General features: G+C 42.0%; 1 protein-coding gene across 1 annotated transcript in view; it reads left to right on the top strand.

Moving 5' to 3' along the window:
- The first annotated feature begins 7,808 nt into the window (after nt 1-7,808).
- CSTF3 (cleavage stimulation factor subunit 3) overlaps nt 7,809-23,540 on the top strand; it is a 77,466-nt gene continuing 61,734 nt past the window's right edge. The window contains exon 1 of the mRNA XM_074276749.1: nt 7,809-8,172. Within this exon, the coding sequence (XP_074132850.1) occupies nt 8,146-8,172 (27 nt within the window). The 5' untranslated portion in view covers nt 7,809-8,145. The remainder of the gene's footprint in view (nt 8,173-23,540) is intronic.

Raw genomic sequence — 23,540 nt, 5'->3', positions numbered from 1 at the left:
TTAACAATTAGAGTGAATGAGTAATACAATGAGAATGGACCTATTTTAATGAAGGGCTGGGTGCCCAGTCTTGGGCAATCTAACCAAAAAATTTAAATCTCCCTCCAAAAAAACAAAACAAAAACAAAAAACAAAACAAAAACAAAAAACAAACAAACAAACAAAAAAAAAACCCTGTGTAGAGCACAATGGGCTTCCCGACCTTACTTTAAATTCTTAGTAAGATTAGATGGGGTCTGATTGTGACGGAGAAGAGTTAATCCAATCTCATTATTAGTAATGTCCTTCAGATTTGAAGTGAGGACTTCAAAAAAATTGAAACTCTGCATCTTCTCAAATCATAGGCTATTAATAATCATTTCTCTCACTTTCTAGAGCTTTATCTAATGTACTATCTGGCTGCTTCACATAAGGCTTTTTCTAATAGCTCCCAGTTCCTTGTATCTTTCCCCCCAAAATTATCTTGTATTTATGTGTTTTGTACATATGTACACGCGGTTTTCCCTAGTAGAAAGTTCTTGAGTGTCGGAACTATTTCTCTTTTTATCACTAGGGCCTATATATTCCAAGAGAAAGTGGGACTCTTGGAGAGGAAGGTTACTAGTCATTCTAGAAACAGCAAAAGTTTTCCTCATTGTCAAAAGGCTTAAGGATAAGTCTATTTTACTTTTACTGTCTTAAAATCTTTCCCATCAGGGATATTTTGTTAATCTAGTTCTTGCAAGGGAGATGAAAGTCCTTTAGGAGAGAGAGAGAGAAAACATTTGTTTAGTGTGTATTATGTCCTCAAATGCTGGGGATGCAAATACAAACATGAGAGAGTAAAATTCTAATGTTCCCAAGAGATAAATCCATGTTGTTTGTGTTGAGGTTGGGAAGGAGGGGACTCCAAAAGTTTGGGTCCCAGACTGGTATCGTGAAGTGTTTCAAAAGAATTTGCAGGCTTGATTCCAGCTCGCAGTAAGGGGCAAAACTTTATTGCAACAGAATGCTATTACAGAAGCAGGCTGAATTGTAAGGGAATTCAGCAGAGAAAGGGAAGCAAGGAAACACATTTATCCAGTTCTACCATAGAGATACTAATGACTCCTATGTTAGAAGGAGAGGTCTCCAGAATTTGGTTCTGGATGACAAGATTACCAGTCAGGGATGAGTTGAGGAGTGTCTTATTCACTTTTGTTTTGATCTGCCAGAGTTTCCAGAGGCCAGAAGTTGTGTAAGGAGCAGTCAGACAGACTGGATGTGGGGGTTTCCTGGGCAGATTCCAAAGCTAGAAGATTTAGGACTACTGACTTGTTAAAACAGAAGCCCCCAAGATCAGGGGACTCCAAAACCATGACTATATTTCCCTAGAAGTTATACCATATCTTTTGAGAATGCAAATCAAATAAAAAAAAAAACTTTAGAGGCGTTCCCCCTTCTCCTTCCTCCTACGGCTGGATTACTAGAGTCCAGGTAATAAATGGGTTACAAATGCTTTTAGACGAGTGAAGTCCCCATTCCTTGACAGATCTGTTGATGAGTACCCATTTCCAGGAGAGACTACTATATTTCCAACACACACACTCAGCAATTCAATCCTAGCTCTTTGGAGAAGATGACCATCCAGGTCAAACCTTGGATGAGAAGTTGTGACTTGATTAGAAGTCTCAGAGCTGATCCACAGCAGACCACAGAGGAATGGAGCTTCTAAGTTTCCTTCCAGCTCTGACATTCTCCATTTAAGTCAATGAGGAAGGGCATCCTCCACCCCCATAAAATAAAGAAAAAAAGGGACTTGGGAGGGGCAGGGCGAAGTATAGATGACTTTGAACTTGTGAGGGAGCGTGAAGTCTTTGGTAACAAGAGCCTTTAGACAGTAGAAAGAGGGGCAATCAAGAGCCTGGGGGTCAAATCCTGGGTCTGGACTTTGTTATTTCCGGACTCTGAGCAGGCCCCTTACATGAGCCTTTACACATTAGAAATTGGCGCTGATTTCTCTAAATCGGGGTTTGATTAGTGTTGATCGTCTGGGATTGAGAAAGGGAGGGAGAATGTGTTTATAATTTTACGGGTGTGTTTGCCAGCACGGCTTTCTTAATTATTGTAAAGGATGCGTTGTTGCTTTTCTGTTCCCCTATACATTCCCTGACTTGACAATTCCTACAAGTTGCATTAAAAAGGCCGCTGTTAGTCTTAGTGTATTGAATGTCTCTGCACATGAAGGCACCACTACCCCCTCCCAAACAAGGGTGGATATGCACTTTATAAATCATTTCCTTTCTGATGAGCTCCATTCATCTTGTGATACAATAGAACAGTTATTCCCCCATATCCCTTGTGAACAGGGTGATGTGATCACTACAGAAGCCATTGCATAAAATATCTTTTCACATCCCAAACGTACCCACTCGCACTGGTCCAAGCCGGCAGTATCATCGGGCCATGGTTACTAGGCTCTATGTGCCATGACTGAAAATATTGGTCCTCCTACTATTACTCAGAAACCATGTCCGATTGTCCTGGTGACGAGGTCCCCTGGGTGGAATAGGTCCCCAGGTGCAGCGAGGCACACCGAGATTCCTCTGCAAAGCAGGTCGGCAGGCAGTCCGGGCACAGCACAGTGTTTGGGCTTAAAGATCGAACAACTTGCTCAGTGGGGGAACGTCCCAATTTAAATCAAGGTCTGAGAGTGCTGTTGACAGAGGCACACAGTACCCCGAATCGCGGGGGCCTTAGTGACACAAAAGGGCTCCCAGCAGATATTCAGTTCTGATGCTTTCCCAATTTCTCCAGGTGGTGCCATGAAGAAGTCGGTTTTAGCCATGCAGACATACTGCCCTGCATGTAGAGGGACAGGAGGGCTTCACTCCAGTTGATAAGCTTTGGCCCAGGAGGATTGTGCAGTAAGGCCCAGGGCTGGTCACTCCCCATGGCTGTTGTCAGCAGTCTCAGGAGCCTTGTCAGGCTTCCTAGGGCCGCCTCATCCCCACTGACCACATCTTCTCGTTCCTGTTGTTGACCACTTGTCCAGCTGCTTTCTGGTGGGCACCCGCCAGTCTCCAGTATCTGTAGAGATACTAAGAAAACCTGGGCCCAACATTAGTATTCTGTATGGGCCTGAGCAAAGCCCTTCAGGATTCTTATGCATGATGCCCATGTAGGGTACATTTCACTGAGACAAAGTGTCTCATGGCAGGGGACAAGTCATTGACAGGTGAGAGCTGGGGAAAACTGCATGCATATAATGCCTGTCCAGGGGGAGGTAACCTCCCCCTTTTCCTTTCTTATTTTGTGAGGATCGCCTCCAAGGTGCGGTTAGCCTGTTCCACAAGGGCTTGCCCAGTGGGATTATAGGAGATACCAGTAATATGCTCTTTTATCCAGTCCTGTAATGCATGGGGAGTATAAGCCAGACCATGATCAGTTTTAATTTCTAAAGGGGTCCCTGATATGGAAAAACACTGGTATAAGTGATTTTTGACTTGGCGGACTTGCTCGCCATTAGGAACTTGGAGCAAGTGGCGATGCATACATGAATGGAGCTGCCATTAAGGTGTGTAACATCCATTTGCCACACTTCTTGGGCGAGGACCCTGGGGACTCACTCCAGCCCTGGGGGAAGGTGTGAAGGGAACACAGCAAGCGTTGTTTAACTATTTGCCAAGCCTCTTCTTTAATAACACCATACAGGCCATGTAAGGAGTGGGCTGAGGGAGGTAGTGAGGAGGGGCTGCCTTAGCCTGTTCTTCTGGAGAACAAAGGTCTGCAGGGAGGGCATTACAGCTAACCTGTTACCATCAAACGGGGCCAAGGCCACCTGTATGAGAGCGCACATGCAAAAGGTAATCCGGTCCTGCGTGTGCAGAGAGGGTCCGTGAGCATGCAAGAGTGAGCGCCGCAGTGGCCTTCTGATCTAGAGTGCCAGTGTTCTCCAGGTTGTGTGTGGCGCTTGGACAGCATAGACATGAATAGCCTGGGGGTATGATGAGAGCCTGAGCACAGAGCTCATTTTTTGCGTGCTGTCCTGGGGGTGTTTAGGATGGTGACTTCCTGAGACTCACCATGGACTGCTGCTGCTCTGTGTTCCTTAGTTGAGTCTGTAAACACGTTAGGCCCTCGGACAGGTTGCTGCTGGACTACCTTTCAGAGGTTGCGGCCCCATGTTCCCACACAGTTTTAGTTACTAATGGGAGGCGCCTTGTGCCACCTGTACCCATTGAATGAGCGTGGCCCACGTGAAGTCCTGTCTGGCTAGCTCTTTTACTTCTTCCTTTGTTAGATCCACATGAGCAATGGGCAGGCGGCCAAAAGCCAAAGCTGTTCTCTCTGCTGCCTCAAGGAGAGCTCTGCCTGCTTTCTGTAAACAACAACAATGATCTCAGATGTTCTGGTCCCATACACCCATTGGAGGACTCTAAGTCCTCCATGTATGGCAACAAGGTGTGTCATTTTTTATCAAGGTTAAGGGCTCTGGGAGCCTTCTGATCTACCCAGTGTGGGGAATGGCTGGTGCACTCCTTTTTAGCCTCAGGCATCTATACTGAGGGGAGGTCAGAGAAGAATCCCCCTTCAGTAATTCATAGCGGGGTTTCATTAAAGTACTGGAATAGGGTGCATGCTCGGATCCATTGGAGGGAACCTACCCATTTCTGAAAATCATTGAAGGTGGTTACTTTTTCCCATTGAATTGTCAACAGTTATTGGGTTATTTTTACATCAGTCGGCGTAAACCCTAGGTATGACAAGGTGGATGTGTTTGAACTTTATCAGGTGCAATGTGTAAACCTACTTGCTATAATTCTGTTACAAAAGTTTTGCTAGTTTCTCTCAAGGTGGCTGGGAAGGATGCTCTACTAAGATATCCTCCATATAATGGCAGCTACAAGCCTCTGGCCATTTACTTTGGGCCCTGTGAGGCCTGTGAAACACACCACTGACTTAATGTTGGACTGTTAGCCAAGCCCTGTGGGAGGAGTCCCCATTGATCCCTTAAGACAGGTGCTTTATTATTGACCTGTGGCACGCAGGAAGTGACTTTTTCCCTGTCTTGTTTATGCAGAGGAATACTAAAGAAACAATCTTGGAATTCTACTATCATGTTGCATATCCTTGAGGAATAGCATTAGGTGATGGGAGGCCAGGTTGTAAGGCGCCCATAGGCTCAAGGACAGCATTCACCCCTCTCAAATCTGCAAGCATCCTCCGCTTTCCCGATAACACAGGGGAGTTCCAAGGGAGAAAGTCGGCTCGATGTGACCACAGGCTAGCTGCTCCCGGACTACTTCTCAGGAGTCAGGGGCCACTGTTCCCTCCAAACAGGAAGGCGCGTGCTGCCCAACTAAAAACACCCATTTGTAAGCCTCAAATGCAAATGTTTCCTTATATCCCTGGGGGAAGGAAGGTACCAGGTACCACCGGGGGTCCAGCTCTACGGTCCAACTTCCATTCTACCGGTTTTGTGGACTGCGCGGCACTTGGCGCGCCTCCTGTGCCATGTATATGGGCTGACGCTGGCTCTGGGCCAGTGAACAGGAGGCAGTGATCACTGCTCCATCAGCCGGGTGTCTGACAGGCCTCGGAAAGGCCGTCCATTCAGTAAGACTGGGCAGAGGCCTTTCCTAGTCCAATCACCTGGCTCAGCGCTACAACGGGCTGTTCTGGGACAGATAAAGGGACCGCTCCCGCAACAGAGTAGCAGTGATCTATATAAGCAGGGTCATCGTGGGGGATGGTAAATATTATGGAGGATGTCCCCGCTGGGAGAGCCCAAGGGTGGACAATACCAGGAACATAATCAGACCGCCGCAGAATCAAGGCAGAGTAAGGAAGCGGGTTAATGAGGACGTCTACCACAGCATGAGGCGGCACTCGATGCTTGTCTAGGCTGTCTGTGGGTTCTGTGGGGGTTTTTACGCCATAATTGCTTGTATTCTCCTTCCAGGGTCTGGGCTGGAAACCCCTGAGGCTTTTGCCCTGTTTGGGCAGATACGGCCGGGAGGGGGCCCTCACCCGGTTTCCCGTTTCCTATTGGTTCTGCACTGTTTGGCAGAACGTCCATTTGAAACAGGTGACCGCAGGTGGTTTTTGTTTGCAATCCCCTTTGACGGGCCCTGGCTGGCCCCGTCCGTGGCATTTCTTGTCCTCATTTTTATTAGCGTGCATTTCTCCCGCTGGCAGCTCAGCTAGATAAATATCCGATGGGATCTTTCACATCTATTTAACATATCTTCTAGCCCGCATTTGCAGGAGAACCAATCAGCGCCTTCTTACAATCATGATTGGCATTTTCCCTTAACGTCATTTGTAGTCCTCTTTCTGCTCCTTCTGCGTGGGGCCTCCGCTTCTTGCAGGGGGGCAACAAAATCGGGAGAAGGCTCTTGCGCATTTTTTTACCTGGGCCATATTTTCCCCCTTCCTGTTCTCCTCTCAGGTTAGTCTGCGCCCTTCTAGCGCCATGGGCCACCCTACGTCTTCTGCGGCAAATCCTGAAGCCGGGCATCGGCGGTTTCATATTGCCCTGTCCCGAGAGTGCGGCGCCATGTCTCACGGCTGCTGGCTGCTGCGCGAGTCCCGCTCGCCATACCGCTGGCCAGGGGTCACACGGGTCTCCCCATCGTTAGGGCCTAACGCTAACCCTAAATGCGCGGTGGCTTTTGGCTCTTTCACGTGCTTGCGTGGGACAGGGATGTGCTCTCGCCGTGCCCCGCTTGTGGTCCCGGGTTCTATGAGTGCCCTTGCACGGGCCTGCTCCATGGCTCTCTCTAAGCCTGGTTTCCCTTGGCATTAGCAGACTCTGCTTTCGCTGATCGGCTAACGGAGGGGTGAGGGAGGACAGGCCCTCCCTTTTCCTCCCTTGTCCCCCCTCTGGGCGGTGGCTGCTCCTCCTGCTCCTCTGCGGCTATTTCACCCAGCCGGTTTTACTTCGGAGCGGAAGCTGTGGGGGGCCGGCCCCTCCAATGCGGCCCTCCAAGCCTGAATGTTAGGAAGCCCTCATTCTCCCGCCCCGGGGGTCTTCCTCATAACTGGTCGTCTGCTCCCTGCCATTTTCCGCTTAGCTTCGTTCAGCCCTGGGCCAGAGCCTGAATATTTGGAATGAACATGGGGAGCTCCCTCAAAGGCAGGGTAACCCCTGGTTCTTTATGGCCTTAAAAAAAAACCCGGTCCATATCTTATTTTCCTCTGGCTTAATCATGGGTACTGAGTTTCCCATCTTCCCCCTGTCTTCCCGCCCTCCCTGCAGGGTCCCCGTCCTTCCTGCCCAATACCCCTCAAGTCCCTCCCGGTGCCAGCTGCCAGGCGCTCCAACCTGGCTCTTCATTGTGGGCGAGGGCAAGAGCCTCTCTCCCCCAGATTCCTCCATTTGTCCCTCAGCCTTGCACACCAAACATGGGAGGTGCTGAAGTCAGCCTGAAGCTCCCTCCCAGATAACAGCCAATTCTCGCATTGTGGGGCCCCGCCCCGGGGAGCACCCTCAGCGAGTTCTGGGCCTCGTGTGTGTCTGGGAGCGGCGCGTCTCCATCAGCACAAACTTAGTGTCCCACACCTCGGGCCCAACATACGGTGAAGATTAAAACCCGGGAGCGTGAAGGGCACGGGTTTCTTTGTGGAGAAATCTAGCCCTTAATCCTTTACTCATTTAGCCGGTTTGGGGGTCAATGTCATCATCTGTAAAATGGGAGGGTTAGACGGACTCCACCCCTCTAGGTCGGTCTCAGTGATCTGGGCGGAGTCATCTCCTCCTCCTTCCAGTGAGCAGCCCCGCCTCCTGCTTCTGTCCTCCTCGGAACCGGAAGGGCGGGGTGAGGACGCCGAACGAGGTGACGTCAGGGACACTCGAAGCAGACACCAGCTCTCCACACCGCCCCCTCTCCGGGCCCCTGTGTCGTCTAGGCGCCGCGCGAGGGCGCTGCCGGCGTCACGACGGCCCTCGGTGCCCCGGATGTTCTCCCTTCAGGCCCCTGACAGGGTCGGAGTGCCGCCATTTTGACTCCTCTCAGAGTGGGTGGCGGCGGCGGCGGGTGCTGGCGGTCCGGAGCCACCCGCCGGCGACAGGCACCTCGCCCGCTTTTTTTTCGGGAGGTGACTTCGAGTTTCCTTTTCCTTTTTTCCTTCTAGCCCCGTGCCGCGGGCCAGCTCGTACGCTTTCGCCAGCCACCCGGCGCGATGTCTAGCGACGGAGCCGCCGAGCAGGTGAGGAGGGGAGGCCGGTAGGGCCTCATGGCCACCGTCCTTCTGCCGGAGCCCGGCCCGGCCGGCCCCGAGTTAGGGAAGAACGGGACGAGGGGACGCGAAGGGGACCGGGCGTGTCTAGGTCGTGTTTAGGGGGCAGCGTGGGGGTGGGGAGGAGGCCGTGTCCTGCCACCCCACCGAGCCGCGCGTGGGCTCGGAGGGGGCGGGGCCAGGCCGGAGGGGCCCACCCCAAAAGCAGTCCCGCCCCGACTTCGAGTCCTCCTCCGGGGACCCGTAGGAGCGGCGGGTAAACCTGGGGCAGGTGGCGGTGGGCGGGCGGCGGGAGTTTCTTAGAGCCAGCTCTGATGGGTCCGGAGGATGGGAGCCTCCCATGTTCCACCCTCCCATGTTCCACCCTCCCATTCCATCGCCTCCACCCCTTCCCCTCCCCCCTCGGGCTTGGGAACATGACCGCATAAAGCGGGGGCGGCTGCGGGGGACGGGGACTGAGAGAGGGCGACGGCTAGGCCCGGAGCCCCCGGCCCTTTAAAAGAGTTAAAGCCCTTTCGGGCCCCGGGGTTTGCCGCGGTAGACCGAGTTCTGGAGATGGTCGGCGTGTTTTTATTTGGGGGGTTGTCATTCCTCCCTCCCCCCCGGGGTATGGCCGGAGCCTGCCTCGGAGGTGCGAAGTGGAGCTTTGAGCTAGTTTGCCCCATAGGAAGTTACCGTGGAAATAAACGGTCAGTTTTCCTTCCCCCTTGAGACTCTCGATTCAGTACTTGAAGTGCACCGTAAAGCAGTTTTCTTTTTTTTTTTTTTTTTTTTTTTTTTTTTTTTTTTTTTTTTTTTTTTTTTAAATTTATTTATTTATTTTTATTTTATTTTATAATTATAACATTTTTTGACAGTACATATGCATGGGTAATTTTTTACAACATTATCCCTTGCACTTACTTCTATTCAGATTTTTTCCCTTCCTCCCCCAAGCCCCTCCCCCAGATGGTAAGCAGTCTTATATATGTTAAATATATTACAGTATAATTTAGATACAATATATGTGTGTAGAACCGAATTTTTTGTTGCACAGGAAGAATTGGATTCAGAAGGTAAAAATAACAGTTTACATTCATTTCCCATTGTTCCTTTTCTGGATGTAGCTGGTTCTTTCCATCATTAATCAATTGGAATTGGATTAGCTCTTCTCTATGTTGAAGAGATCCACTTCCATCAGCATACATCCTCGTACAGTATCATTGTTGAAGTGTATAATGATCTTCTGGTTCTGCTCGTTTCACTCAGCATCAGTTGATGTAAGTCTCTCCAAGCCTCTCTATATTTCTCCTGTTGGTCATTTCTTATAGAACAATAATATTCCATAACATTCATATACCATAGTTTACCCAACCATTCTCCAATTGATGGACATCCATTCATCTTCCAGCTTCTAGCCACTATGAAAAGGGCTGCCACAAACATTTTGGCACATACAGGACCCTTTCCCTTCTCTAGTAGTTCCTTGGGGTATAAGCCCAGTAGTAGTATGGCTGGGTCAAAGGGTATGCACATTTTGATAACTTTTTGGGCATAATTCCAGATTGCTCTCCAGAATGGTTGGATTCTTTCACAACTCCACCAACAATGCATCAGTGTCCCAGTTTTCCCACAGCCCCTCCAACATTCATCGTTATTTGTTCCTGTCATCTTAGCCAATCTGACAGGTGTGTAATGATACCTCAGAGTTGTCTTAATTTGCATTTCTCTGATCAATAGTGATTTGGAACGTAAAGCAGTTTTCAACCAGTTTTTTTTTTTTTTTTTTAATAATAGAGTTAGGTTTTTAAATGGAAACTTTTGAATGGAATTCGCTTCAAAAATTTTACGTATCTGCTCATTTTCAAGTTCAAGGACCTTTAAGCTAGTGGTCTGAATGCCGCTGCAGTTTAAGCAGCATTTAGCCACTTCGTGTGGCTTAGGAGGGCTCGGAGAGCGGACATTTGCTTGGGACACCCTAGTAAACGATCACGCCCTGGAGGCGGTGCTTACTAGGTGTCCGCAGTCCGGGCCTAGGGTTAGGGCGCCGGTCACTAACGGGGAGGTCGTCATGGCGGCGACTCTCCCGGAGTGCTGGTGAGGCTTCCAGGCGGGGCACCCAGTAAGCGCCTAATAGGGACGCTGCAGCTTTAGAACCCAAGGGAGCCGGGGAGGCATTTCCTCAGCGAGCAGCTGTCGGAAGGAAAGAAGGTGGTCCTCGAACACAGATGTGAAGTGGAGCAGAGTGGAGCAGTGGGAGGGCACTGTTACAGACAGGGTTTAATGGGGACAAAGTGGAATAATATATAGGAAGGCCGGAAAAGTGTTCTTTCTCAATAGCATTTTATTTCTCCATCTGCATGTAAAGATAGTTTTCAGCATTTCATTTTTCTAAGACTATTGTGTTCCAGATTTTTCTCCCTCCCTTTTCCCCTGCCCCCTTCCTTTGCCCCTCCCCAAGACGGCAAGCTACTTGATGTAGGTTAAATATGTGCAATCATTTTAAACATATCCGATTTGTCACGTTGTGCAAGAAAAATCAGACCAGAAGTATGGGGAGGACGGACCATGAGAAAAACAAAAAAGGTGAAACTACTGTACTTCCATGAACATTCTGTCTCCAAAATCTCTGGATGTGATTGGCATTTTCCATTCCAAGTCTATTGGAACTGCCTTGAATCACCAGATTGTTGAGAAGAGCCAAGTCCATCACAGTTGATCATCACATAATCTTGTGGTGTGCAGAGTTTGGAGGCAGATTTTGAATTGCTTTAAGTACCAAGTTTAAAAAATGTGTATTTTAATCTAGAGGCTGTATGGAACCATTGAAGTTTCATTAGGAGTTACAGGGTTAAATGTTTGCATTTAGAAGGATGGTTTTTGCTGCAAGTTTAGAGAGGAAGGACTGGAATTGGGGGTTAATGAGGCTTTTGCAATAGTACTGGAGAATCGGGAGGTGGTTGTGTATGTGGAAAGGAGGAAACAATTACAGAATATGTTGTGAAGGTCACTAATTGGATAGAGGGTGGTGTTAAGGAAGAGAGAGAAGTTACTGCTGAGATTGCTTAACTGGGTGACTGGAAGAATGAAGTTGTTCTCAATGGCGATACACAAGTTTGGTGAAGGGAAATAGGCTAGCTTGGTAAAGGGACAGGATTGTAGAGAAATATAGAAGATAAATTCCATGAAGGAAAGTAGTCAGTTTAGTTACATGAGATTAGATGGAGCTCTAGTGTTGGTTAAGGAGTTACCCGTCTAGAATTTATAATTGAACTTTTGGGAGCTGAGGATATTAGGAAGAAAGAAGTCCCAGGACAGAATCTCAATTCTCTGGAACAAGTATTAGTCCCAGTTTATAGATGAAGATACTAAGCCTTAGATGTTTAAAAGGGTGATGGGAGTTAAATAACTGGGGCTCATAAAACTGTTCTCATTCCAAAAGGATATTTAAATCTTTCCGGGTTTAAATAAGACTTCTGCAGCTGGCAGACATAGGGAGAGGATGATGTTACAGCAAATAACCTGAACAAAATCAAGGAGATGTGAAAGCACAATTTATAATTTGGGTATGGCAAGCTTTGTCTAATTTTTCTATAACAAACTATGAAGGGAAATTACATGAGAGGATAGACCAGAAAGGACAGAAGATTTTTTGCACAGGTGAGTGACAAAACCAGCTCTATGCTTAAGCCATTTTTGCTAAGAAAAGAATTGGGAAGGTTCCCAAATTCTTTTCAGGAAATTGTAAGTTACCTTCAGGGCATTCTTCCATTTTTGTTTTTTATTTTCAATGCTTTGCATCCATCCATTCATTCACTTACTTTTTCCAAGGCAATCCAAGTTAAGTAACTTGCCCAGGGTCATATAGCTAGTTGTCCAGTGTCTGAGGCAGCATTTTAACTCAGACTGTTCTGACTCTAAAGCTAGTGCTCTATTCACTTTGCCATCTGGCTGCCCCCTGCATGTAATTCATTCTAACAAAGTTAAAAAATAATTTGGAAGTGGTTCAGGCATAAAGAAAGATATGGATAACTGTTAGGATTACTAGGTGAGAACTCAGGTTGTCTGGACAGTGACAAGGTGAGAAATTCAGGTTGACTTGACAGTTCTCTGGCCTTTGGTTCAGGTCTTTAAAGGGAGTTTACACCTTAGGAATTCTAGGAGAAGCAAGCTCATTGGTTGGAGTACTTCTTCCCAGAAGCCCTTGCATTATCCCACGCCCATTCTCTGGGAGGATAAAAAGAGGCAACTTTGAGCCTGGAGAGCAGTTTGGACTGGGGGAGGACAAGTGCTGGAGGAAATTCAGAGCCAGGATTTAGGAAGAAGAAGAGGCTGGCTGGAGTCTCCAGAAGCCTCCCAAGAAACCTGCTCATAGAGGAAAAGATTATACAAAAAAAGAAACCTCCTCCCAGAGGATTACAACTGAGAGACGATCAGAACGTTACAGATAACTAAATTAATTTTAACTTGGAAAGAGAGGAGTGAAGAAAATAACAACAATATGAAATTATGGGAAGTATGTGTGTAAATTTTTTTGTTTTTTTTTTTTTTAAACTTGTTAGGTTCTTACTAAGTACTAATGAGATAATGAGATATTGGGTTTTTACTAAGTGCTAAGTCGGTACTTAACAATTCTCTAGTTCCGGCCTTTCCTGGTAGTTTGACTTGTGAATTCCTAAGGAAGAGCTTGCATGCTTGGGAGGAGCAAGCTCATTGGTTTGAAGTGGTTCTTCCCAGAAGCCCTTGCATTATCCCACACCCATTCTCTGGGAGGATAAAAGAGGACAGCACTCCAGAAATAGGAGGCGTCTCTGCTTTACATCAGGCTTGCTGGGGAAGGGAAGTCACTTCTCTGGACAAGAGTTAAGGGCAACTGTCTGGAGATAACGGTTCTCTACAGGAAGAAGAATCTGTCTGAGATTTGAGTTGACACAGCAGATCTCCTCCCAGAGAGTGATCAGCAGCTTCATTATCTCATTAGTACTTAGTAAGAACCTAACAAAAACTGGACAAGAAAACAGTTGATCTTGGCCAAGTGTCAGATGTGCTAGCTAGGTATTATGTAAAAAGTATAGTATAAAGTGTGGTCCTATTCTGATTACATGTTGTTAAAGGCCCACTTATATTGTCTCAGTGTATAGAGTACATTTTTTTTCCCCAAAAAAGTGTTTTGGATTACAGTGGAGGAGAGGTAGAAAGATTTATGGAGCTTTTAGTCACTTGGTGCTAAAAACTGCCTCAAAAATTGTTAACTTTTATGCAGTAATTTGGTAGTGTTTGGTAATGAAATGCCATAAACTTTCTTATATCTGGATATTAATTATTTGAAGTGAGTAGTGGCATTGTGACTGGTAGTTTGAGGGTCCTGTGGTTTAGGAGGAGTTCTGGTACTAAGTGTCTGGAGACTTAAAACTAGGAGTATGTTTTTTATCTTATTTCTGATCTCTTTTTTAGTATTAAATACTTTGATAAAGAAATAGTTAATTAAAATTTTTTTTTCAGCTCTTCATAAAGTAGCATTTTACAGGGAAATCTGCTTTATGTAAATTTTATGAAACATCAAAGAATTCATAGTTACTTATCTAATACTATATATTCACTCCTTTTGCCAGCATATGGAGAAGTGACTTTTTGCCCACAGAAATCTCAGGTCTTTGTAAGGAATTAGAGCAAGTTTATTTTTTGGCATCTGAACTAAAATTAGCAATCTGCAAAAGATTGAGACAGGAAACCCTCCCCACCACCACCAAGTTTTCCTGGCCTGTTATTGTGCTGTTTTCTGTTTCCTTCTCATCATTCTCTAGAGAAAATACTTAGAATTAAAAGGGGGTTTATGTTGAGTAGTTATACAAGGTAGAATATAGATATGCACATGTATTTGTACAAACAAGTTACTCTTAAGTGTTGAGAGAAGAAGGAAATTACGAATTAAGGAGAAGGAGGAATGCTTCTTGGAGATACATCTTTGAACTGGATCCAAAGGATGGATAAATTAGAATTCTATCCACAGAGGTATTAGGGTAAGAAGAAAGGCGCAAAGGGAGAGACTTACATACATTAAGGGAGAGACATACATATATACAGGTAGAATGGCAAGTAGTCTGGTGTGGAAAGTTTATGAAGCAAAATCCAAGGAGTTTGAGATTAGAAGGATATTGGGTCAAATTACTATCTCCAAGATGTTCTGTAGACATCTGAACTCACCATGTCCAAAATAATCGTCCAAGTCAACCTTATAATCATTCTCGGCCCTTTTCCTTTCCCTTATCACCCATATCTAAACAGTTGCTTAGTCATCTACTAAAGTCTAGGTTTCCATACCTTTGTCCTTCCTTTTCTCTCATTTCTTGTCCTAGGATTATTTTAAAGATTCTATTTGTTAACATCAATAAAAATTATGAGTAATATTTTTATTAGCACTTTAACTGGATGTTAGGTGCTTTTGTTATCTCCATTTTATGGATGAGAAGTAACTTGGCCAGGATCACTCAGCTCTTAAGTGCTTGACAACAATTTTGAACTCAGGTCTTACTGACTCCGGGTCCAACATTTTATTTACTGTACTATCTATCTGTTTTATTATTGGAAATAATAGAGGAAAGGCACCCATAGGATTTCAATTGAGTGTTTATTAAATGCCTTCTATGTGCCAGGCAATGAGGATACAAATAATTCCTATAGTAGCTTCTAGTGGCTGGGAGCTTACATTCCACTGGGAGGGAAAGATGAATTGGAGGAGTTAGAGTGATGAAGTAAGATTATTTTAATAATATAAATCAGATTCTTTAGCTAAGGTTAAGTGGTTGTTTATAAAGATTGAAGCTGAGAAAGTTAGGATTAATTATTTCATCAAAGACCAAGCAAGATGGGTCATTGGATGAGATGGCAGAAACAAATGGTCAGTTGACTCTAAAAGGCTCTGAGTGAAGGAAAAGGTAGATTTTTAAGGAGGAATGGATGGAAGTTCAAAAGAACCTTTTATCTTAAAAAATGAGATGAAAATAAAAAAAGAAATGAGATTATTTGCTGTTGTTAGGGTAAAGCCCTGGTAGGTGTCTAGGAAAAGTGGAAAGGAGTTTGTAATAGTTACAGTGGGGAATGGTATGGAGTAAACATAATTTTCTGACAACTATGATGTGGCATAACTAATTGTATTCTTTTCCCTTTTAATCCTTTTAATATGATAATTTAAAAATATAATTGTGAGTTCTTTAAGGAAAACTCTAAACAGGTTTGAATCTAAGCAACCAGGGTTCTTATTAACTTTTTTGTCATGCTTTTGGCATCATCAGAATGTTTTTTAATGAGTTCATTTTAAGAAACTTGATCTGAAAGGTAAATACATACATAAGTTTGGTGTTTTCAAAAGGTATCTTCACATTTTAACTACTCATAGCTAAAGGGAGTAAGAACTGGTCCAGTGACTCCCTCCTTTTAGCTATATTGGTCATCACTTCTCTGTAATTTAATTTTAGCATGTTGCTAGAGGTTGTTAGGATTTGCCCAGTGTTGCACAGCCTGTCTGTAGTGGGACTTGAATCAGGCCTTCCTATTTCAGATAGCTCTATCTTCTAGGCAAGGGAATTTTTAACCTTAAAGAAACCGATTATGTAATCTCAAATTAAAAATATCTGTTCTAGGCCATGATTCCTCTCCTATTAAAACAGTTGTGAATTCACATTCCCAGAGAAAGCATTTTCCTGTTGTTTTTTTTTTTGTTGTTGTTGTTTGTTTTTTTAAGCTATTTTTTAATTTCAGAGGCTTTTTTTTTTTTTAGGTAGATGAACAGATTTGTCAAGGTTAAAAAGTATTAGAATAATTATTTGTACAAAATAAATAGCTGAGTATCTGTTCTGATTTAAAGTGAAGCCTTTGAGCCTGTTAACTTAGCAAGGAGATTTTTGTGCTTTTGTAGAGCTTGAAAGTCAGTTTTTTTCCTTTTTGTAAAAATGAGATGTGTTATTTCATAAGTTTTGCTTTTGTTTTTCCTTAGTAAATGTGTTTTGTTGGAACCTCACATTTCACAGAGCAGTTTTAAACAACTGTCAGGGCACAGCTGTCTGCTTCGGTGGCATTGATAGAGCCATTTGATCAAGTGTTTTATTTTGTGGGCATGACAATTGATGCTGTAACTTAAAACAAATTAATTTAGTAATAGATTTCCAGAATTAAGTTAGCAAAAGCTGAATTAAAGTAGGTTTCATTTGATTATAATTTCTTGCCTCTTTAGCAAAGAGTATTTTTAGTTACCACAGTTAAAGGAAACCTGCTAATATGAAAATCAATATTTTTAGAACGACAAAATTAGACCATTTGTACTTCAGAATGACTCATTATCTTATGTGCTTTAATATCTACAACTGAAGAGGCAGTATTTGCTCACATGATAGAGCTTTTCTAAAGCATTCAAATTTCTTAGAAAAGAACTCTCTTCCCTAAACATCTATTACATTCATCTCCTTTTTCATACCAGTACTACCCTACCTGACTTGGGCTACTAAAATAGTCTCCTAATTGGTCTCCCTGCATCTAATCTTTCCTTCTCTAATCCATTCTCTATTCAACTGTCAAAATAATAATTCTGACAATATAACACTCCTGTTTCACATATCTCAATTGCCTCCTTTACAGCTAGCATGAAAAAGAAACTCTCCTATTTGCCTTCTCAGATTGTGTGTTATTCTGCTCTTTTTTGTTCCTGCCAAACTGGCATTTACTCCCCCATCTTTGTGCCTTTGCACCTTCTCCCATATATAAAATGCAACTAAACTAAAATTCAACAGCCTTATGTTATTAGTGTCTATTATGTCCCAACACTTACCTGTGTGTACTACCCTGGGCATATTAAGACAAAAACACCAGTCACTGCCCTGGAGTAACTCAGATTCTATTGGGAAGCATTCCTGTCTTACTTCTTTGCCTAAACCCATGCTTCCTTCACAGATCTACTTGTCGTTTCCTACTAGTGAGGGCTTTTCCCCTTCCCAGACCCCTTTATGAGTTAGTGTGGTTTTTGACCATTGGGCCTGGAGTCAGATAGTAGACTTGAGTTTAACCAGCCTCTGATACTTAATTAGATGGGTACCCTGAGGAAATCACTTATCATTCTCCATTGTAAATTAAATATACTAAAAGTATTGCCTCCACCCAGTTGTTGTGAAGATGTTGTGAAAAGAAGTTGTTGTGAAAGGGATATTTATAATTAGCTTATCATAGTGTCACATTGTAAGTGCTATGCAAATGCTTATTCTCTTCCCTTTTCTTCCCTCCAATTTTTGTTAGCTACTTGAGATAAGGGAATCTGTTCCTTTTCTTAACCCTTCAAACTTAACTGTATACCTAGTACTAGTTTGTTAATAACCGTGCCTAAGTGTGAAATCCTGACAGCCTCTAAAGGGTTGAAGGGGACTGTACCTTTAAGGAGCTGGTTCTCTGAAAAGCCTCCACAGCTGGGAATCACAGCATACTTGAAGAAATTGCAATACTGACACAGATGTTGCTTGTGAATTGGGAATGAAATAAATTGGAGCCAAGAGGGAAGAGGAGGGAGGCCAGAGAATACAACTGCCTCTCAGTCTCCTTGTATCTTTATCATCCTCTTACAGGAAAAGATCTATTCTGCTGGTCAGAATTAGATCCCCAGCAGCCACTAGAAGGTGGCTCCTCCTGTAACACTAGTAGATACATATTAGGTAATTTATTGATAAATATATTGATTGATTCTTCATTGCAAATATTGCCTGGTTTATCCGCTGTACAGCTGAAAAAGCAAATTCACAGAATATAGCATGTTGTATTTTAAAACTCGTACAACATAGATCCTGGATTTGGAATCAGAATTTTATTATCAATAAACATTTATTAAATGTCTTATGTCCAGACATTGGGCTAAGTATAGGAATACATAAAGAAGCAAAAGATAGTTCCTGTCCTCAAGAATCACAGGAATCTTAGTTATAAGAATCACAGTCTAAAGGGGGAAACAAGAAACAAAACATAGGAGAGGGAAGGCAGTAAAATTAATAGAAGTTGGGAAAGACTTCAGAAGATGGGATTTTAGTTGGGGCTTAATGGAAGCCAGTAGGTAGAAAGAATTCCAGTTATGGGAATAGAGGGAATACCCAGAACTGAGAGATGAAGGAGCATCTTGTTCTAGAACAACTAGGAGGACAATGACACTGGATTAGAGAGTATATGCTGAGAGTAAGGTAGAAGACTGGAAAGGGAGGGGGCTAGGTTATGAAGGGCTTTGAATGCCAATGAATTTTGTTTAAAACTTGAGGCAGTAGGGAATCACTAGAGATTTTTTGAGTGCAATGGTGATGAAGTAAACTTGTACTTTAGGAAAATCACTTTGCAGGCTATCTCAGTAGTTGAGGGGTGAGGTGTGATGAGTGCCTATACCAGAGTGATGACTGTGTCAAAGGAGAGAAAGGGATATGAGGGAAAGGAGAGAAAGGGAAATGCCATTCTTGGTAACAGATTGGATGAGAGGTATTTTGAAGGTAGTGTTTAGATTTCAAGCTTGAAGGACTGGGAGAATGGTACACCCTCTACAATAATGGGGAAGGTAGGGGAGAGATGATTAGAGGTTAAGATGAGTTTAGTTATGGATGTGTTCACGTTTAAGATATTTACTGAACATCCAGTTTGAAATGTAGAAAGTCGGAGATACAAAATTGGAGATCTGTAGAAGAGTTTTGAGGCAAGATTAGTAGATTTGAGAACTATCAGCATTTGAGATAGTAATTAAATCCATGGGAGTTGATGAAATCTCCAAGTGAAGTAATATGGAAGAAGAAGAGTACTTACGGTAGAACCCTATTAGACACCTATAGTTAAAGAATATTCTGTGGAGAAGGATCCTCCAAAGGAGGACTGAGGAATGGTCAGAGTGCTGTCCTAAAATCTTAATAAAGGAATGTCAAGGAGGAGTGATTATCAGTGTCAAGGCTGCAAAGAGATACAGGAGAGTAAGAACAGAGGGAAGAAAAAAAAATAATATTGCATCTGGCAATAAAGAGATCATTAGTAATTTTGGAAAGAACATTTTGGTAGAATACGAGTGGAAGCTGCTATAATGTAAGATATTGAGAAAATGGTGAGAGGAGAGTAAGTGCAAGCACTTTTTGTAAATGGCCTTTTTTTAAGAGTCTTGCCTAGGCTGAAGAGATATGGAACAAGTTAGTAAGAATGTAAGGATTAAGTATTTTTCCTCTCCCTAGGAATATTTGTAGGCACTTGGGAATGCGCCAATTGATGGGGAAAGATTGAAAATAAGTAATAAAGGGCGAAGTATTTGGGAGGACACAGGAAGTAATGGAATGACGAACAAGTAGAAGGATAAAAAATAAGGATGTTTTATGTGATAATAGTGAAGGAGAAATTAGAAATCATCTGAGTGATAGATGAGGAAGAGAAGAGGGAACTTAAAAGTGCACAGGTTTTTAAACCTGCCTCAGATACTTATTAAAGAGCCATATGACTCCTATTAAATCATTCTGTCTGACCTTCAGTTTTCTGTAAAAGATAAGAACATGATGACACCCTACTTGTAAGTTGCAGTAAACGTCAAATGAGTTCAACACATTTAAACATTCCCTGGTAAATTCAGATTAAATAAATTTAACATTTAAATGGCTTCTGTATGTGGGAAATACAAAGATAAATGACAGTCCCTGGAAAATTAGATTATATTTTAAATCTTTCTCACTCGGATAAATTTGGTTCAACCTTCTTCTAAAAATGTTTCCTGATAACTTCCCAGGGTTGCTTCTCCTCAGATTTCCTTGTATTTACTTTTATGTGTATTTTTATATTTACTTATTGTGTATGTATTAGTGCATAAGCAGTTCTTCCTCTGCTATTTATAAGCCTCCCTTCACCTGCTCACTCAATCCTTTAGAATTCAGTTTTTCTTACTAGTAAAACAAAAAAGAACAAAGGTATTTGAGTAGTTAGATCTTAGAATGTATGAACTTGGAGGTGAGAAATGACTTTTATTTCAATATATTTGGTTTTCATTATAATTTTATGTATTTAAAAAACATTCTGAGGAGGATTGATAGGATTTGTCAAACTTCCAGAAGGATCCATGATACAAAAACTTAACCCCTGGATATCAGGGATCCTTTACAGCTTTGATATTATATGATATCAAGTAAATAATTATGCCAAGCAAATAATGCTTAACCTTTGTTTGAATCGGGGTTTAGTCAAAGAAAAAACGAGTTCAGTTCTTCAGAAACCAACTCTTAATAGCTCAAGCTTCACTCTATTAGTACCACTCACATAATCTTTCTCCTTGCTATAAAAGTGTATAGTGAGAGTTCCAGCTCTAAACTTAGATTGATGACTCCCAGTGCTAGTAATTTCCATCTTTTTTTTTTTTAAGTTACTACATACTTCTTGTTTCTCCTTTGATTTCCCACCTCTTTCCTTCAATTAACTGAAATCTTAAATTAGATATTTTTTAAAATTCTCTATTTCCCCATCCCCATCTCCCCCATTCCAGTTAACCAAGATTTTATGTAGTAAAGCAGTTTTTTCCTTCAAGGAGAGAACCTCTGAAACACTTTAACAGCACAAAAATCCCTCCCTTTCCTTGTTTACCTCTCCTTACTCTTTAACCTTCATTAATTAATGCCTTCATCCTCTTTCACAATTGCCCTTTTACCCATTTAACATCATTATTGACTAACACAGTTCAGTAGTTTGTCTAGCTTGATGCTTTGTACATAGGTGCTTGCTAAATGCTTGTGGGAGTGGAGTAGCAAGGAGTCAGAACTACATAGTAGAAATAAAATTGGAGTAGAAAGAGAAGGATCCTTGAAATGGCATCTGGAAGAGCATTCCATTGTGTAAGATTTATTTGTTCTCAACAGGGCCCTTAGTTACAACTAGTTAAAGTGTTTCAGCTAGCAATATCTTATTAAAAAAATGTTTTGAGAATAAAGTTAGCAAGTATGAATTTATTTTCAAAGCATTTTCCTTTTACAAGTAAAACTTTGTCTTAGATTCTTATAGTCCCTCTGCCCACCAACCTCTTTCACCCCATAATTCTATATTTTAAATAGTTTAAACTGAGAATAACTAATCTTTACATAGCACAGCAATTTTAAAAAATTTTATTTTTAAGTATGCATGTTTTATAATATTGCTACAGCAGCTGTTTGAAACCAGGCAAATAACGATAGTGAAATAACTTTATACACAGACAAAAATAACCTTGATTCAGGATTCAGTTAACAGAAGTTCTCACTAAGATTTTGATGGTGAGTTATGCAGAAGAAAAACTTCTGTGCCATAGATAAATTTACTAATTAAATTATCCCAATTCAGTAATCTGTTTAGTGAGTACTCAAAGTCACCATTAGCCATTTTGCTTCTGAAAATTTCTTAGACAAGTCATTTTTTTATTAGTTTATGCTGTTCTCAAACGAAAGACAAAGTTCCACCAATAAAATTTTAAAAATTAGTTTCATCAAATAGAACAAGTAGTCATTTAATTTTTGAAGTGTTAGAATTATTTCCCTAAAACCACTCCTAACCCTTAATAATGCTGCTGCTTTCATGCTGTTAAAATCAATGTTTTCTTACTTTTGGTCTTAAGACTTGGGAAAAGGGAGTGATTAAAGTAGATTAACTGAATACCCTTTTCCTTTGTCCAGTCAGTGATTCTTTAAAAATAGAATTCCTCTTGAACTTTGCCTTACTTTTCTCTTTCAAAGGATATTAAAGGGATTTCAGAGTAGGACAGTGATGAAGTATGGAAAAAGGTTTTCTATTCTAGTGGAACCAAGGATTTTAGACAGTATAGCTTTTTCTCTCAAAGAGAAGATAGGCTTAGTATACTTCCAATTTTTAGTCCTTTAAGCATGTAAGTAGTATTTCGAATTGGAAAAATTTAGTAGAAAACAGGAGTATCAAAATGTGTAGTATAGAGTTGATTTAGCAGGCTGATTTCTCATTCTGAGCCAATAGGCTCAAGGTCATTTGCATATTTATTTTTTGGGAGTAACATTAGGCAACAAAGCAGGCAGAATGCTGGACTTGGAGTAAAGAAGACAGACATGCATTCAAACTAGGTGTTTGATCCGGAGCCTCACTTCAACTTTATGTCTCAGTTTTATTCTCTGAGAAAAAAGTATAGCAAGAGCACTCATCTCAGTGTTGTTGTGAAGATCAGATATTTGTCAAGTTCTGTTATTAAAAGCACTTCATAAATACTAGTAATTAAATTTATCTTTATACTATTTCCTGTATGCTATCTGATAACTTTTAGTGCATTCACTTGAGGGATCTTTGCAGATCTCCTTTTTAAGGTAGAAGAAATCACCTGATAGTTGTTGATAAGAAATTGTATTTTTCATTGTCTCTCTGCAATTAGCATCATCTTTCTTCTTTATGTGGTACCTTTGTATTAACCTAGTAGTAATTATGTTGTTTTTGTTAATTTCATGGTAAGTTTTAAGTAAAGATTTTAGTGATTATGAAAGTAGTATTACCAGATTTTGATTTTGGAGCATTCACACAGATCACTGGCACAAGTTTCTCAGGTTTTATGACCCTCTTTGAACTCTTAAGCCATTTCACTTTCGACCAAATGCTTTAGGTTATCCACATCTCATTTTGTGATATCTGCCTTCTCTACAACAACAGATCATTTAGAAGGTTAGCTTAAAGCTTAAAAATATAATACATGTTAGTCCTTAACCTAGCATAAGATTTTCTGTAATGAAAGACAGAATCTTCCATTAGAGATCTAAATTTGGCATCACATTAGATTTTTATTATAGGAAGGTATTGAATTACCATGCTTATGCTGCTTTTCATCTGTTCCAGGAGTAAGGCAAGCTATCCTCTAATCATGAAATACTCTGGTAGTGGAGAAGAAACCTTAATTTCCCATTAATTTCATTTTCTCATTCAAGAACTTTTTTTGTGTGACTAGTATCAGGAATAGTAATAAAATGATTAGACTAAGAATATGTAGTTAAAATGCAATAAAGAGAATTTCTTTTATTGTGGACCAGTTTACTTTTTAGTAAGTTTATTTATCAACATTTGAGGCATTATCCATTTTCTACAAGGAGAATGGGAGGAGAGAAGGTAGACAGCTCTTCTTTCTAGCCAGCCACAAGGGGAAAATGAATGGTCGTTTTATTGCTGTTCCTTAAAAACTACTTAAGTATGTTCTTCTGATAATATTATTTTCCACACACATCTTATCAATTAACTTTACATATATTTTGGGTTTAGGTCTTTTATTTTCTTCAGTTGAAAGTATCCCTTGTAAGTTTTTAAGTAAAGTCAGTGCCCAGTTAGTATAATTGATTTAGGGCTTTGAACAACCTGAG

This window comes from Sminthopsis crassicaudata, chromosome 6, assembly GCF_048593235.1.
Source record: "Sminthopsis crassicaudata isolate SCR6 chromosome 6, ASM4859323v1, whole genome shotgun sequence".
NCBI classification, from domain to species: domain Eukaryota; kingdom Metazoa; phylum Chordata; class Mammalia; order Dasyuromorphia; family Dasyuridae; genus Sminthopsis; species Sminthopsis crassicaudata.
The sequence above is the reverse complement of the archived record's forward strand: the minus strand, read 5'-3'. Positions and strand labels throughout refer to the sequence as shown.